Below are 17,931 nucleotides of genomic sequence, written 5' to 3' on the forward strand. Positions count from 1 at the left end.
TTGTTTTGTGAAGATAACAACACCCGAAGTGGACGACCGTCCCCCACTGCCATTCTCTCCTGCCCACCGCACCAATACATCGCACCTGCGCTCGCTAATCTGGCGTCGACGGTGTATTCATTCTACCTGCCTGGTTTTCAACGCGACGAGGAGAAATGCACAAAGAGAAAACGATGTCATTGCCCCGCAATGGATCAGCACGCCGTTACATTCAGAACGGTTCGACGCAAATTAACATCATTCAACCAATGCGCACGTTGAAAATGCCTCTTTTTGGAACGAAAGGATGATCGTTGCAATCCGGACCGCCCGAGTTACGGTCGCTAAAAGATGTGGTCGCTTTAATGTTATGCTCCTTTACTGCATACTTACAGTGTAGGTGATTTTTTTACCTTGACAATCAAAGCACCTAGTGTCACAAGATGGCGTTGGGTCAGGGGAAGATTTTGCAGTCGATTCTGACCCGAGAGCGCTCCTGCCGCAGACTGAACAGGTTGGGTGCTGAAAGGGAAAGCTCCGTGCGCTGCGGGACACTGACGTCCAAGCCGGAACCCTTGATGCTCCTCTTTGCATCGTGCAAAGCACGCCGCCTACCGAATCGACCCAGCAACGCACTGCCATCCGTTGCGTGACTGCCTCGACCAAGAGGAGAGCGTTTCAGAAGCTGCGGTTTCGACTTCCTCGAAACGTTTGAAAGGAAACTTCTCCAAAAGGACAGGCAGCAACTTAACCTGCTGTTGCAATTAAACAATGCAAGAGTTTTAAATGAAAGAGATGCTTTCGGGAAAACCGAGCAAAATAAATGGAAACAGAAGGTCATTGTCCAAAAGCCACCAATCCTACTTGAAGATTGCCAGAATAAGATGCTTCTTTCAGGAAGAGCACAATAGCAACTAATTAAGGGTGACAAGCATGAAGAATTCCAGAGATCTGAGGCCCAGTCGATACTAATATATTAACAAGTTTTACTCTTTTGGCTCTGCACTTTCAGCTGGTTTCCTCCACCATCTATCTGCAAGACGCAGCCCAGGAGTGGGATAGGACTTTCTAACCTCATGATAATACACTCAAGAGGCTCGACGCTATTCAGGAGGAGAGAGCCCACTTGATTGTTTACTCTTGCATTCAAATCCTCTTGTAAAACAGACCAATGCACCATTTGTATTCCTGGACCCTTGCTGCACATGTATTAGTTCTTGGGGATGGAGAGAAGGATTTCCATATGCATTTGACCACCTATGCTTCCAATCTTAAATCAGCATTTGAGATGTTGCCACAAGTGGATAAGATTACTTTTTTAACATAACATTTGATCTACATTGCTCATTCACTCAACTAGTCTATATTCTCCAAGCTTTCTTTCCATTCTTATCGTCCAAATTGGAAATGTTACATTTGATCACTGCAGGTTGTGTTTAGTTGAACCCAAGAGTTCAACTCTATTGATAATCCTCCAAGGGCAACTTCAATATATGTAAAGTCCATAAAATGTATTGCAGTTACTTGCATGTTCTACCCAGACAGCACCCACCATGCCTGCTACTTCTATCACTCAAGAGGGCAACAAGTGCATTGGAACACGACTCCCTGCATTCTCCTTTCACATTGCACACTGTCCTCAGAAAGAGATTGTTTTTTCCTCTTCATTGCTATGTCTAAATCCAGGAACTTTTTCATCCAACAGATTTTGCATGTAGATCTACCAGGACAAGGGTCTTGTGGCTAACTAGATATGGGCATGTCAGACGCACACATTTTCAAAAACAGCTAGTCTGCAACCAAAAGAAGCAAATAATTCAAGTTATCCTGGAAGCTGATTAAAAAAAAAACCCTCCATTTTGTACCAATTCATTATGACATTAGTACGAACCAAAGGCTCACAACACCACACAAGCTGTTTGCCAACGACGTGGTGTACGACCCTTATGAGCATCACATGTACATGCAGCATACGACCATTGAAGGTCCTGTTGCCACAAGAAATAAAATAAAGCAGGCTGCTGATATGGTGAAATAACTCAAGTATTCTGGGAATGCAGATGTTAGGATTTGTGATCTGGCAGATGTACTTCCTAAGAGTGAGAATTTTTTTAAAGTTTTGAATTTACAATATTTAAAATGTCTTCCATATTGTTTGGGACAAAGACACACATTTTCCTTTATTTGCCTGTGCTCCAGTTTTAAATTTGTGATCAAACAATTCACATGTGATTAAAGTGCACATTCAAGGTTATTTGTATACATTTGGTTTGATGAGGTAGAAACTACAGCACTTTTCATACATTGTCCCCTCATTTCAGTGCACCATAATATTTGGGACATAGCAATGGTATATAGAGTTAAAGTGGTCATATTTAGTACTTGGTTGCATATTCTTTGCATTGCAATGACTGCTTGATACTCACTAGGTGCTAAGTCAGGCCCCTACTGCAGCTCTTGTTTGTTTTGGCGGCTTGTTCCCTTAAGTTTTCTCTTCAGCATATTGAAGGTATACTCAGTTGATTTAGATCGAGTGACTGACTCGGCCATTCAAGACATTTTCCAGTTTTTAGCTGAGAAAAACTTTTGTTGCTTAAGCTGTATATTTGGGATCAATGTCTTGCTGTCAGATGAAGTGCCAACCAAGGTGTTTGCTTGAAATACTTGTGAAACCAAATGACCCAAATATTAGGGTGCCCCAAATTGGAGGAACTAAGTATAAAAAGTGCTGTGATATCTACATAGTCAAACCAAAATGTAAACAAATAATCTTGAATAAAATCTGGAATGTGCACTTTAATCACGTGAATTGTTTGATTACTAATTTAAAACTGTGGCACACGGAAAAATAAAGGAAAAAATGACTCCGAAACATTGTGGAGGGCACTGTATGTCACAGAAACAACTAAATCAAAAGATGCATTCAGATATTATTCTCACTTCCTCATACTCTATAACATCATGAATGCAGTGCACTATTGACATTTAAGGTATAATTAATCTCTCATTGGCTTTTGAGGTATTTTGGTGTTAAAGGATAGCAAGTTTTTGAATTTCAACACATTTCAAATGATTGTGGCAAACAAAAGGTTATTGTTTAAATACATATGGAGAAGACACTGGAGTACTTAGCATCAGGAAACAAAGGAAAACTCTAGGATTTCAGCAGGTTAGGCAACATCCACAAGTAGAAATGGACAGTCAACCTTTTGGGTCAGGACTTTTCATCAACTTTAGTCTCAATAAAGAGTGCCGATGCAAAATGTTTACATACCACTGTTTTGGCTTGAGCTCTTCATCGAGGTATGAACAAAATGTCATTTTATTCCTAAATAAAAATTAAATTAACGCTCAAGGAGATCAATTTTTTCTTACAATAATGAAAGCCTATTTATGTCAAGAAAATTTGTTGTTTACCAAGTATTGCCATCAAATAAATCAAATACAGGTTGAGTACCCCTTATCCAAAATGCATTGGACCAGAAGTGTTTCAGTATTGCAAGCTTCTGTAATTTTTTTTAGTGAGGGTTACTTTGGGGGATGGAAAAGGGTGCAATCCCCAAAGAGTTCATAAGGGTGCCAGGCTGTCTGGAAATGTTAAGTGATTGTGAGTCAAAAACCATAAACAGAATTAATGCTCTCAACTAAAAACCCAAAACAATGGACATTTACTCAAGGAAAGACATCTGGTGAAAAAGAGGTCATATGCTTATGAGTCATATTTTTGGGAAATTGAAACAGATTTTAGTATTGTTCCCTTAAGTTTTCTCTTCAGCATATTGAAGGTATACTCAGTTGATTTAGATCGAGTGACTGACTCGGCCATTCAAGACATTTTCCAGTTTTTATTGATCAAGCAAGTCATTTGATTGACACTTGAAGAAAGATTGATTCAGAAGTAACCAGAGAGCTGCCAGAGGCAGAAATGAAGTGACTTTGTGTGAGAGTCATTTTTGATTGACCGATTTCTGGGTAAAGGAAGCAGGAGAATTGCCTCATTGGATCATGACCATTCTGATAGTCATTTCATCTGACCCTTGCCTGGGTCTTTGGAAGCATCGTGGAAGTCACACATTTCATTTTCCCTATGCAAGAGGGGAGTTGTGACAATCATTCATATGAAAGAACATTTCTCTGGAAGCAACTCAACAAGGATTCATGATTTTTGAGCAGCCTGATCACTCAATGTCTCACCTACTTCATTATCACTCTATTTCTGAACATCAGTTTAAAAGTTCTGAGTTTCAACACAGGATTTTTAAAGACTAAGCTTTGGGAATTGACTTTCTAGAATTGTGCCTAAGCTGTAATAGTTTGGGTAACACACACACAGTTGGGATTAAGTTTGGATTTTGGAATAATGTGTTAGGGTAATTGAGGAGCATCAGCAGAATACAGATACCTGTATCAGCTGTTAAACAACAAACAGCAGGCTTTCAGTCTCCATCTACAATGATCAAAAAGTTACAGACCCAAATGCAATAATGTTGCTGATCATCTTGCATTCAAACATGGTAGTTTAGGTAGAGATCAATTTCAGATTTCACATAAATATAATGTTTTGTACTTGCCTCAATTCAGAACCATTTCGGCTATTTCACCATCAGTCATTTTCAACAATATCTTTGTACCTCAGAGCAGAGAATAAGCTAAAAACAGGTCTGGCGGCGACCGAGTGTCCGAGTCCAACATGAGCAAATGAATTTTCCACTCATGGCATCATGTTTGTGCTCAAAATATTTTGGATTTTGGATTTCTGGATAAGGGGTACTTGATCTGTATAAATTATTTCACAAAGCTGCAAATTTGTGTCATTAGTGTAGTCAAATTTGATTAAATAAAAGTGTATTTTCCTAAATCTTTGTAATCTAGGATTCACCCAACAATAATTTTATTTATACCAATAGATGTGATATGAGAGCAAAGAATGTTTTTTATTAAAAAAAATAATGGGTTTCTTCATGAAGTTTATGCAGTAAATGGGTCAGGCCATAAAAATCTATATTTATTGTTTTTCAAATAATTTAGCAATCAAGTCAGCATCATAAACAGATTTTTGGACTATAGGGGAATTCAGGGCTTTGGAATCAAGCAAGAACATGGAGTGAAGATCAAAGATCACATCAACCATGATCTTATCGAATGGTGGAACAGGCCATTCTTGTTCTTATTTCTTATCTTATAATTGGAAACAGCTTCCAGCAGAAACAGTTTTTTTTTTAAATCATTTTGCTTCTTCAAATTAAGTTTTTCATCAAACAATTTTGTTCTGGATCAAGAATTGAACTGAGTTGCACATTATGACTGAATTTATGCATTTTTAGACAATGTTAACTTTATGCAGATATTACCCAATGACAGATTTTTTTTTTTTTTAAAGCATTTTCAAATAGAGATAAGAAAGATTATTTGGGAGTTAAAATCAAGTACTAGATTGAAGTTAAATATTTAGAGTCAAAAGACATTGCTCTCTGTGCTTAATTGGCAATGCTGTTTTTTGGCCTCAGCTGGTTGAAAACTGATAACAGATGGTATCAACTGCTATATAGGCCACAGAATGGCCAAGTCATATGATAGGACTTTTGTGACAAACATCTTAAAGGGAAAGGCACCTTTGGAGAATCTGCTCTAAAGCAGGGGTAGTCAACCCTTTTTGGTTGTGGGCTACATACAGAAAAATACAAGGAGTCATGGGTAAATCAATATTAAGCCCAGCTGTTTTCAACCAGATACACTGCAACAAAAAAAATGGTGTTTTTAAGACCAGAAAACCCCTGTGCCATCATAAATTCATTTTCTATCAAAATTGGGGTGGCATGGTTAGAGGGAATCAATGATTGTTACCAGGGTTTGAATCCTACACTGTCTGTAAGGAGTTTGTACGTTCTCCTAGAGTCTGCCTGGGTTTCCTCCAGATGCTCCGGTTTCCACCCACCGGTCAAAAACCGTACTGGGGATTTTCATCAATCGGGTGTTATTGGGAGGCACAGGGTCGTGGACCAAAAGGGGCTGTTATTGTACTGCTTATTTAAATTTAAAATGTAACTATACAACACTATTGCACAGTGTAACTGTTGACATTACAGTAGTTTATTGTATTCTTATGTATTATCACATATTACAGTAGCCATTTCTACATCTGCTGCTCTTAAAGTTAATTTAAATGAACACAATAAAACTCTTTAAAACTCTCATTCTAAAGCAGTGCAAACTAAAATGGTGAATGCAAAATAAAAACAGGAGAAAAGATCTAGAAAGGGACATGGTAATCTCCAGACATTCATCACAACTCAGTGAATACAGTTGTGGGCCAAGTGTCCACCTTAATGGTCATGATGAAATGTGTAAATCTTATAAGCTATTAAAGTTAACAGATTCCTTGCAAATCAAACAAACTTCCTCTAGACATCAGTGAAAAAATATTTTCACCACTCGCTTGCTATTTGTCCTTTTTGGTTCTGCCATGTTTAATCAATTGAACTATTTTTTTTTTAAAAAACGAGGTAATTTTTTTTAAACTGAGGTCATTGTTTTCATCAATGAGTGACATTGTCAGTCAGTTGTTCAAAATGGCGACATCTAGTGTTGAAACTAAGAAGTTCAAAGTACATACAGTGCAATTTGTTGTGAGAGACTATGTTCTAATAGGCCATATTCTATTTTATTTTTAAAATTCACCCTGGGCCACTTAAAAATGAGTAATAGGCCACAGTTGGCCCAGAGGCCGTTTTTTGGCCACCCCTGCTCTAAAGGATATATTAGCTGATTTATATTCTATACACTCAGCAATGTACAATGTACAAAAACAAAGGCGAGAAATCAGACTGCTCAAACTACAGGGGAATCACGCTGCTCTCCATTGCAGGCAAAATCTTTGCTAGGATTCTCCTTAATAGACTAATACCTAGTGTCGCCGAAAATGTCCTCCCAGAATCACAGTGCGGCTTTCGCGCAAACAGAGGAACTACTGACATGGTCTTTGCCCTCAGACAGCTCCAAGAAAAGTGCAGAGAACAAAACAAAGGACTCTACATCACCTTTGTTGACCTCACCAAGGCCTTCGACACCGTGAGCAGGAAAGGGCTTTGGCAAATACTAGAGCGCCTCAGATGCCCCCCCCCAAGTTCCTCAACATGGTTATCCAACTGCAACATGGTTATCCATGGGCATCGGCAGAGAAATAAAAAATAACCTTAAAAGTCAATGATCATCATTGTAATGGGAAACATTTGAAGATATAATAGCCTTGAATTCATCAGAACAGCTGCTGCTAAACCTACCTGCTTTTACCTCAGCAGGTTCTCAATGAAGTCAGTTCCAGTCAAATTGGTGAGGCCTTGAGTAACAGAGGACAGTCCAATAATCACTCCATCTCAGGACGGGGCCAGAAAATCTCCTTTGATAACTGGTTAATCAGACCAAGTTGAATCAGGTGCCAAGAACTAAATTTCAGATCAATAACCTTACCTCAGAAAGATTCTGACACAAGGTGCAGCTCTCTTGTTTTGTCTCTAATGTGGGTTTTTTTTATTTGAGAGAATTGTATTGGTTTGTAAAATTGAGTTAATTGAGAATCATTTTATTCTGGAGTTATCTGGATTAATTTTAACTTTGAGCTGCTAGCTAAATGCTTGCTATTGGATTGGTCAACTATAAAATACCCCTCTAGATCATTTCCATGGTAACCTATTCGACAATAAAAGGGTTTTTTTTTTCTTATTTCCAGTGTTGTTAGTTATCAAAGCATCCACTTATTCATTTACCTAATGATTTTGACTTAAATCAGCTTATCCATTTTTAATTTTATATTTGAAAACATTCTGGATCTATGACTACACAGAGCAGATAAAACATTAAACCAAAACTAAAGCTATGTAATAGATTGAACCTTTCAAGTGCTCTTTCAAATCTTTTTTTTTTGTGTAAGACTAAGCCCTTCTGGAAACACAGAGGGTCTTATTAAGCATAGTATGTCACAGCATTATACTCCAAGGAATAAAGAAATAGAACACTTTACACTTTAACTAAAAGTGATCCTCCGAGCTGATCACAATATTGAGTCAGCATGTCTGCCAACTGAATATGACAAAGGAGAAAAAATTCCTCAAGATCATTCATTTTTCTTTAAATGTCATAAAATGTCTGGAAAAATAGGAACATTTCCTTTCCAATTGTCTTCATGGTGCACTTTTTTTCACCACAAAACAGTGGCTGTAAATTTGATGCTGAAATTCACTACAAGAGCTGGAGAGTTCACAGATTTGATATGCATTATAAGTAGCCATAAAACTGACTAGAATACCAAAGTGTTGGCCAAAGAGGCAGACAAGCTCAAAAACTAATCAGATTCAGCAAGCATCCAATGAGGCAATACAGTATTTAAACATTTTAATGCAGAGCCTCCTTGTGGCCAAAATCTTTAAATGCGACTTTCATACACGGAACTTGCGTAGAAATTCTGTCATTTCTTCTCACTGTAATACACCCTCTCATTCTATGACAACTCCTTGCTTTGCAGAATTAGATGCTTCATTCTTTTCAACATCCTCTCATTTCTTAAAGAGGATGGTGATGACACCAAAGTACCTCATTGTCATGTTATAAAGTATGACACATAGCTGGAACTCTGGATAATCACATTGGGCTCCCTCAATCTTATTGAGTCACTTAAGTGTTCACTCTGTGATGTTTCTTCTATACACATATTTCTTGTCCCATTCCCTTTGCAAATAACCTGAAAAGACTGAGGAACCTGTGATATCTGTCTCTGAGGGTGACATTAGAACATCATTCAAAAGGGTAAACCCTGGCAAGGCATCAGGCTCTGACAGCGTACCTGGAAGGATACTGAAAATCTGCACCAACCAACTAGCCGGAGTGTTCATGGACATTTTCAACCTCTCATTGCTGCAGCCAGAGGTTCCCACCTGTTTCAAAAGAGCATCAATCCTCCCGGTACCCAAGAAGAGTAGTGTGAGGTGCCTCAACGACTACTGTGATGAAATGCTTTGAGAAGCTGGCCATGGCCAGAATTAACACATACCTAAACAAAGATCTGGACCCACTGCAATTCACCTACCATCACAATCACTCCACAGCACATGCAATACCACTGGCTCTCCACTCAGCTCTGGGTCACCTCGAAAACAGCAATTCAAATATATGGCTGCTCTTCATCAACTGCAGCTCGGCCTTCAATACTATTATTCCATCAGTGCTGGTCAAGAAGCTACAAGCTTTAGGCCTTTGTACCTCCCTCTGCAACTGGATTCTTGATTTTCTTATTGGAAGGCCATAGTCAGTACTAATTGGAAACAACAACTCCTCCTCACTGATTATCAACAAGGGCGTGTGCTTATCCCACTGCTCGATTCATTATACACCCATGACTGTGTGGCCAGGCATAATTCGAATGCTATCTACAAGTTTACCGATGACACCACAGTTGTTGGCAGAATCACAAACAGCTATGAGGAAGCATTCAGAAGGGAGATAGATCAGTTCGTTGAATGGTGTAATGACAATAATCTTGCACTCAATGTTAGCAAAACCAAGGAGATGATTGTGAACTTCAGGAGGAAGTCAGGGGAATATGGCCCAGTCCTCATCGAGGGTTCAGTAGAGAAGAGGGTCAAGAACTTCAAATTCCTGGGTGTCAGCATCTCCAAAGATCTGTCCTGGAGCCTCCGTGTTGATGCAATCACAAAGAAGGCTTGCCAGCAGCTATATTTTGTGAAATGTCTGAGATTTAGTGTATCACTAAAAATTCTTGAAAACTTCTACAGGTTTACCATGGAGAGCATTCACTGCCTGGTATGGAGGCATCATCTCTCAGGACAAGAAAAAAGTCCAGAGGATTGTTAACTCAGCCTGTGACATCACAGGCACCACTCCATCTAGGATATCTATAGGAGGCGGTGTCTTAAAAAAGCAGCCTCTATCCTCAAAGACCCTTATCACTCAGACCATGCCTTCTTCACTCTGCTACCATTGGGGAAAAAGGTGCAGGAGCCTAAAGATGAGCACTCAGTGGCACAAGGACAGTTTCTTCCCCACTGCCATCAGATTCCTGAATAATCAATGAACCAAAGTCACTGCCTTACTTTTCAAGCACTATTATTTTTATATTTTTTATAGTATTGTTGTAAGATGGTTTATAATATGAATATTTACACTGTGATACTGCCACAAAACACCAAATGTCATGACTTGTTCATGACAAAAAAATTCTGATTTTACCACCAAAACAAGGAAACATCACTGTGCACCCCCACGTCCCCTGATGATCCTCTTCTGTTAGTATCTGAAGGTGTCATGTGGGCTACCTTCAGGAGAGTGAATTCAAGGAAAACATCTGGCCCAAAATACCAGTCAAGTACTGAAAATCTATGCTGACCAACTGGCCAATGTTTTCATGAACATCTTCAACAGCTCACTCTGACAGGATGAGGTACCCACTTGTTTCAAACAGGCCTCCATCGTAACAGTGTCCATGAAGAGTGTGGAAATCTGCCTAAATGACTACAGACAAGAACAAACTCCAGTGGTACTCACAGTGATGAAGTATTTTGAGAACCTGGTTTTGAAGCATATCAGTTCTTGACTGAGCCTCCTATTTTCCTACCACAGCAACAAGTCTACGGCACATGCCATCTCGCTGGCTCTACACAAAACCCTGGAACACCTGGACAGCAAAGATGCATACATCAGGATGTTTTTTTATTGGCTATGGTTCTGCTAGCAACACCATAATCCCCTCAAAATTGATCTGCAAAATCCAAGACCTGGGCCTCAAAACCAATGTGGAGGATTTCCTCACCTCCAGACCCAAATTAGTGCAGATTGACAGGAACATCTCCTCCACAATCTCCATCTGCACTGGAGAACCACAGCACTGGGTGCTTAGCTTCCCACTCTACTCGATTTACACCCATAAGTGTTACGCTCAGTATGCAACAACACCATTTACAAATTTACTGATGAAACCACAATAGTGAGCTGTACAAAAACAGGCAATGTGTCAGCATTCAGGAGGGACACTGGAACCTTTGCAGAATGGTGTACGAACAACAACCTCACACTCAATGTCACCAAAACCAAGGAGCTGACTGTAGATTTTATTAAGGGAAAACCAGAGGTATACGATCCAGTGATCATTAGGGGAATCAGTGGTGAAGAGGATATGCAAATTTAAATTCCTCAGAGTCACTATCACAGAGGATCTTTCCTGGACCCAACATACTAATGTCATTGTGAAGAAAGCACATCAGCATCTCTGCTTCCTCAGGCCTTTGTGGAGATTCAGTATAACATTGAAAACCTTGGCAAACTTCTACAGGTGTGTAGTGGCAAGTCAGCTGACCGGCTACATCATATCTTGCATCAAAACTTCTAAGCAGAAACCCCTGCAAAAGGTAGTGAACAGAATCCAGTACATTACAGGAATAACTCTCACCACCATCAAGAAAATCTTCATGGAACTCTGCTGTTGAAGAGCAGCAGCAATTATCGAGGATTCACATCACCCAGGACATGCTCTGTTCTTACTGCTGCTTTCAGGAAAGAAGTATAGGTGCCACAAGACTCATAGCACCAGATTCAGGAACAGTTGCTACCCCTCCACCATCAGACTCCTCAACAACAAACTCATACAGAATCTCATTTAAGGACTCCAACTTTTTACATTATTTATTACTGTATATTTGTTTTTTACTGTATTTGCACTGTCAGTTTGTTTATATTTCTTTCTTTGTGTACATTTCTCTCTTTTGTATATGTATCTTTTTCTTGAATACATACAATACTGATAACTGCCTGGCTCACAGGGAAAAGAATCTCAGGGTGATGTACGAGTTGTTATGTTTGTACTCTGACAGTAAATTTGAACTTCTTAGCTTCTGACTGATCACAACCAGCTAGATTGGTGGTGACGTTTATGGTGTACTACATGTATTGCATGATAAAATATCATCTTAGCTTTCTGGAGTTCACATGCATACAAGAGTAAATAGTGCGGCATATTAATATGATGGAACCTTTTCCCTCTTCAAAATATTTAAAATTGGGTCATTGAAACATCTGCTGCAAAGATCTTGCCTGCACAAGCATTAAAATTCCCAACAGATACTCTGAACATCAGATAAAGTAGAACCAACCTTCTACTGAAACAAGAAATACCTACTTAATTTAGTAACTAATACATTTCAGACACTCAGACCAGACACCAAGGAAGATAAGACTTTGAAAGACAGATATGACAGGAACTGATTTGTTAATGGCAGAATAAGAAGTTAGTTTTTATCTGGCCTCCACACCACAAATGAGATATTTAGTTCTAAAGATTTGTTTCACAGGAATCAGCCCTATTGAAAGGTTCTGTTCACTGAAGATACCTCCAGCATAGATTGTTATGAGAGTCTGATTGTAAGGACCTGATGCTGCATTAAGAAACATGTGTGAGGTCTGGATCTCATTTTATACCTGTTCCTAGGGATTGGGATAACATTAACAGCGCCTGCCAACAGTGGAAAAGGTTGTTTTTTGTTTGCTGGACAAAAGGAAGTACACCTGCTCCCCCAAGCACATAAATGTTGTTAGGCCATGCAACTTTTCTCCAAAACCGGGACAAAGACACTTTTTTTCCTTTATTTTCCCATCCTCCAGTTTTAAATTCATAATCAAACTATTCACATTTGATTAAAGAGCGCATTCCAGATGTTATTCAAGGTTATTTGTATACATTTTGGTTTGACCATGTAGAAATTACAGTACTTTTTATACATAGTCCCCTCATTTTAGGGCATCATAGTATTTGGGACGTAGAAATAGTATACAGAGTTAAAGTGGTCATATTTAGTGCTTTGTTCCTATCCCTTGCATGCAATGACTGCTTGACGTCTGTGATTCATTGACATCACCAAACAAGAACTGAGTATCTTCTCTGGTGATGCTCTGCCAGGCCTCTACTACAGTCATCTTTTCATCTCCTGCTTGTTTCAGGAGCTTATCCCCTTTGGTTTTCTCTTCAGCATATGAAGGCATGCTTAATTGGATTTAGACTGAGTGGCTGATTTGGCATTCAAGAATCTTTCAATTTTTAGCTTTGAAAAACTCCTTTGTTGCTTTAGCAGTAATGTATGTTTGGGATCAATGTCTGGCTGTCAGATGAAGCACTGACCAATGAGTTTAGAGGCATTTGCTAGAACTTGATCAGATGTTTCCATAAATCTCAGAATTCATTTTGCTACTGCCATCAGCAGTTACATCATTAATGAAGCGCGCCAGTACCTGTACCAACCATGGATTCCCAGGCCATAACACCCCCACCACCATGTTTCACAGATGAGGTGGGCATTTTCCTTCAGCCTCCAAACTTGCCAACACTATGATACAGGTTAATCTTGGTCTCACCTGTCCACAAGACCTTTTCCCAGAATTTTAAATACTTCTTGGCAAACGGTTATCTGGTCATCCTGTTTCTGTGGCTAATCATTCATTTGCTTCTGTATTTCTGTTCATGAAGTCTCCTGCAGACAGTAGTCATTGACACATCCCCATTGCCTCCTGAAGAGTGTTTCTGATCTGTTGGACATATGTTTGGAAATTTTTCTTCATTATGATAAGAATTATTCTGCCATCATCAATGGAGGACTTCCTTGGAATACCAGTCCCTTTGAGATTACTGAATTTACCAGTATGCTCTTTCTTCTTAATGATGTTCCAAATAGCTGATTTTGGTGATCCCAAGGTTTGTGTGATGTCTCTTACTGTTTCGTTTTTGTTTTTCAACCACATAATGGCTTCTTTGACTTTCATTGGCACAACTCTGGTCCTCGTATAGAAAAATGACAACCACAGACTCCAAAGGTGATCAAAAGCTTAGAAGCAAACCTAGCTCTCTAAGACCCACACCAATGAAGCAATTAAACATACCTGAGTAATTACAAACACCTCTGAAGCCAAAGGTCCCAAATATTATGATGCCCTGAAATGGGGGAACATGTATAAAATGTACTGTAATTTCTACATGGTCTAACCAAACAAGGTACACAAGAATGGAGAATTGCAATCCTACCTCTACCCTGATTACTCACAAGATGAGGGGTAGAACAATTAAATATTGTAATATACAAAATGGTATTTACTTTTGGCAGTGTTTTATAGGGTGGTTGGTGTGATTCCAAAGTGGTATCACAGCAACCACTATTTTTTCTGTAGGAGGCGAAATAATGCCTGAGAGAAGTCTTCATGGCTGAGGACCCGAGGCTGGGGATTGGGTCTCCATCCTCTGGCATGTCTCCTTGTGTCCCCATGGTCAGTAGTGCAACTCCAGGCTGCTCCCTCAGGAGGACACCTGTTGGACAATCCAAAACATTAAATGAAAGCTTTAAATGTTGTTACCCCACTAGACCTGAGTTGCTGATCTTTGAATTGAACTCGAAGATCTGCAAAAGAAATCTGAAGATCTTGACCAACAGATTGCTGAATTGATCTCAGAAGGGTATACGCTTGAACTTAATCAATACATTGTCCAGCTCCACGAGTACAATGACATCAAGGATGTTGGCCGGGGGCGTGGCAAGATGGCGTAAGGATCAGACGTGCCTTCCAGTCCTCTCCTGACTCTATCTTATTGTTTTGTCTAGAAATGCCCGTTAAAATTATTTAAAAGTTTAGATAACTTCAGTGCTGTTAATTTAACTTATGATGCTACAATTGGAGGAAAAGAGCAAAAAGAAACGACAACAAATCATCAAAAAACTACATTTTCCAAAAGTTCAAGTTTTGGAGCCTACCTACAGGAAAGACACTGGGACTCAGCCTGAAATGGATCCCAGGAGAGAGGTACAGCTTTCGGATGTAGAGATCAATGTTACATCGGTAGAGCCCTCTAAAGAGGGCGCCAAACAGCCTTTAGAACAAAGAGTTACTCAGGTTCGCACATGTGCAGTAGCATCTGACGGCAATGTTATGAATGAACCACTTGTAGTAACATCAGTTGAAGTACCGGCTGGGGAAAGGCATTTGTCAACTGTAGCGGTGGCACTGCAAACTGCACCTCTTGAGATAAAAGAACCTATACAACTTGATGTACTGGGAGAAATTAATACATTATGGACTGGGGAAAATCCCGGCCAGCGTCCTCCAGTCACTGCTGGAAAGGCTGTGGCTGGGGTTTCCACACGTAGCTATACTACAAGGAAGGCAACCAGAATGAAGGAAGCAACAGAAGACCCTTTGGTTATGCAGAAGAAGCAGAAATCTGTTGAGCCAGAATCTCTTCCAATTGAAAAGATTCTTGTGAATCTTGAATCTAAATTATCTTATACAATGCAGGGATTATCTAAGATTATGACTGAACTTGGTACTAGGTTCAACACTCTGATGGAAATAAATTCTCAACAGATGGCTGAGTTTGGCGCTTTTAAGCTTGAAGTGAGAGATAAATTTAATTCGTGTGAAGAAGATATAGACGAAATACGAGATCAAGTTTCAGATATGACCAAAATGGTCGAAGATTTACAAACTCAAAATAAAAATTTGGTGAAAAAGATTGATTATTTGGAAAATCAATCCAGACGGAACAATATAAAGATTATTGGTTTGCTGGAAGGAATGGAGGGACCAGACCCAAGAAAATTTTTTACTGAATGGATTCCGCAGGTGCTGGGTCAAGAACATTTCCCGGAAGGTATAATACTGGAAGGTGCTCACAGAGCCTTGCGTAGAAGACCTATTTCAGGTCAAAGTCCAAGACCTGTTTTGGTTCGTTGCTTGAATTATTATGACAGAGAAATAATTTTACGAGTGGCTATTAGAAATGCACAACAGAGAAAATCACCCTTGATGATTCAAAATAATCGAGTTTTCTTCTATGCGGATTTGAGTCAAGAAGTTATGTTCCAACGACGGGAATTCAATCCTGCTAAAGAGTTGTTGTGGAAGAAAGGTTACAAGGCAACCTTTAGATATCCAGCTGTTTTGAAGGTTTTTCAAGATGGTTGCCAACCAAAGTTCTTTGATTCTCCAAAGGAAGTTATAGCATTTGCTCAAGAGCCGCCAATTACTCAGTTTCAACAGAGACGTAGTCCGCCGCGATCTCCAAGGAGACAAGAGATGGAAGAAAAGAGCCGTGCTCCAAGAAGAAATGGTTGTAATGGTGACTCGGCAGTTGGAGTTGATTAAAAGAAGAGTTGTTCTTTTTTTTTCTTATGTTTTTGTTAAAAAAAGGAATATTAAATAATGACGATGTTAGTTTAAGATGAAGTGAGAGTTGGGGGAGGGAACTGGATAGGCACTATTTCCTGAAAGTCATCTGCTACGTGTGAGTTATCTCACACCCATTTTTTTTTGGGAGTTACCGCATTGCGCGGTTTAGACGGGAGGGGGTATTTTTAACCTCCTACCCATTTTTTTTTTCCTTTTTTTTGTATTATTAAAGAGTGAAGGGTTTTTTTTTAGTTTATAAAAAAAAGCATAAGAAAGTATTTGATTGTTTAAAAAACTAAAAATTGATGTGGTTTTTTTGTAAAGTTTATTCAGTAGATAAGGAATATTTGAAATTTAAATGTGAATGGGATGGATAGGTTTTTTTTAATATATTTTTTCTTTAACTTTAAGGTGAAAGGAGTGGTGTATATTATTTTGCTATTTTAGTTATAGAAGAAGGGAATAATGGTGAAAGTTATAAATTGAATTGTACAATTCTTAATGAGGTTTGAATTTTGTTTTAAGATGGTGGTTTATGTGACTAATATGATGATAGATGTGAAGTTAGTTGATATTTGGTGAAGGTTTATCTCTATAGAGAAAGTTTTTTTTCATCTTTTTTTTCTCATGCTACAATTTTTTTTAAAGAATTGATTATTGTTTAAGAATTTTTGATAGACAATGTTACTAACTTTACTAATTTTTTATATTAAGTTTGAGTTAAATATATGTTTCATCTTAACTCTGTTTGTTAAATATATGCATTTAAGTTTGATTTAAATATGTTTTTTAAGTCTGATATCTTAGTATTAATTACTTCTCTTTTTGTTAGTATTTTAATTGGTTATGTTTTTGTTTTTTTTTGTAAGTGGGTTTTTTTCTCACATATATTATTAACTTTATTAATTCTTCACTCTTTATTTTGGGGGGGAAAGGGGGGGTTGGACTAATTTGAGTTGGGTTATTAATGTGTAATAATTATTGGGGAGGGTATAGTTTATTTAGATTACTGATACTGTATTGTAATTTTATTATTTTATTTTTAATTTTTTTTAATGTAATCCTATATGTTACTCATGTTATAAAATCTTAAATAAAGTTTAAAAAAAAAGGATGTTGGCCAGATGCTGTTGGGAAAACTGGCAGTGGTCAGAGGGGTCACCATCAAGGATCTGGACAATGAGTTTGGACTGGAATTGGATGACTAGACTGTATCAAGACAGACTTCTGTGGGATGTGGATGTGGAATGGAGGCACCTTTATCTCTTTGCTGTTTTGGTCACTGTTTTGTGAGAAAATACTGGGAGCAGAGGAGAAGAACAGTTGAGGTCCTAATGCCTCTTGCATATTGGATGGGTGGGTGTAGAGTTTGATGTAATGATCCTGAATATGGCCAAGTTTAAATAAAATCAATCCATTGGCATACCAACAATCATTGATTTTGCCATGGCCAGTTTATGCCCACTGTTCACCTCTCAACGCTCAATCACTTGTTTACAGACAGCAATCTCTGTGGTGTTAACAGAAGAGCTCCCCAGGGTTCAGTATTGGCTACCTCCTGGGCTCGCCTTCTGACTTGGTCAGTTCCTGTGCTGTGGGTGCTCTGCGGATGGTGGGGAGTTACTTGGGAAGTTACTTCCACCCAGAAGGGGAAGGTTGAGAACCACTGCTCGAGACCCAATTGTTACTGAAATATTTTGCTTAAGAAAAATGGTCATTGGCCCATTTCCTTTGGAGTTATGA

At 38.8% G+C, this 17,931-nt stretch overlaps 1 protein-coding gene across 1 annotated transcript; it reads left to right on the plus strand.

The window, feature by feature from the left end:
• Nucleotides 1-14,408: 14,408 nt before the first annotated feature.
• LOC138743538 (DNA repair protein SWI5 homolog) lies at nucleotides 14,409-17,396 on the plus strand (the record flags this gene model as incomplete). The annotated part of the gene is made up of 2 exons (XM_069899029.1): nucleotides 14,409-14,540; nucleotides 17,301-17,396. Coding segments are annotated over 2 exons (228 nt in total), but the record flags the coding sequence as incomplete, so codon positions are not given.
• Nucleotides 17,397-17,931: the final 535 nt, after the last annotated feature.

Source organism: Narcine bancroftii, chromosome 9 (genome assembly GCF_036971445.1).
Source record: "Narcine bancroftii isolate sNarBan1 chromosome 9, sNarBan1.hap1, whole genome shotgun sequence".
Taxonomy (NCBI): Eukaryota; Metazoa; Chordata; class Chondrichthyes; order Torpediniformes; family Narcinidae; genus Narcine; species Narcine bancroftii.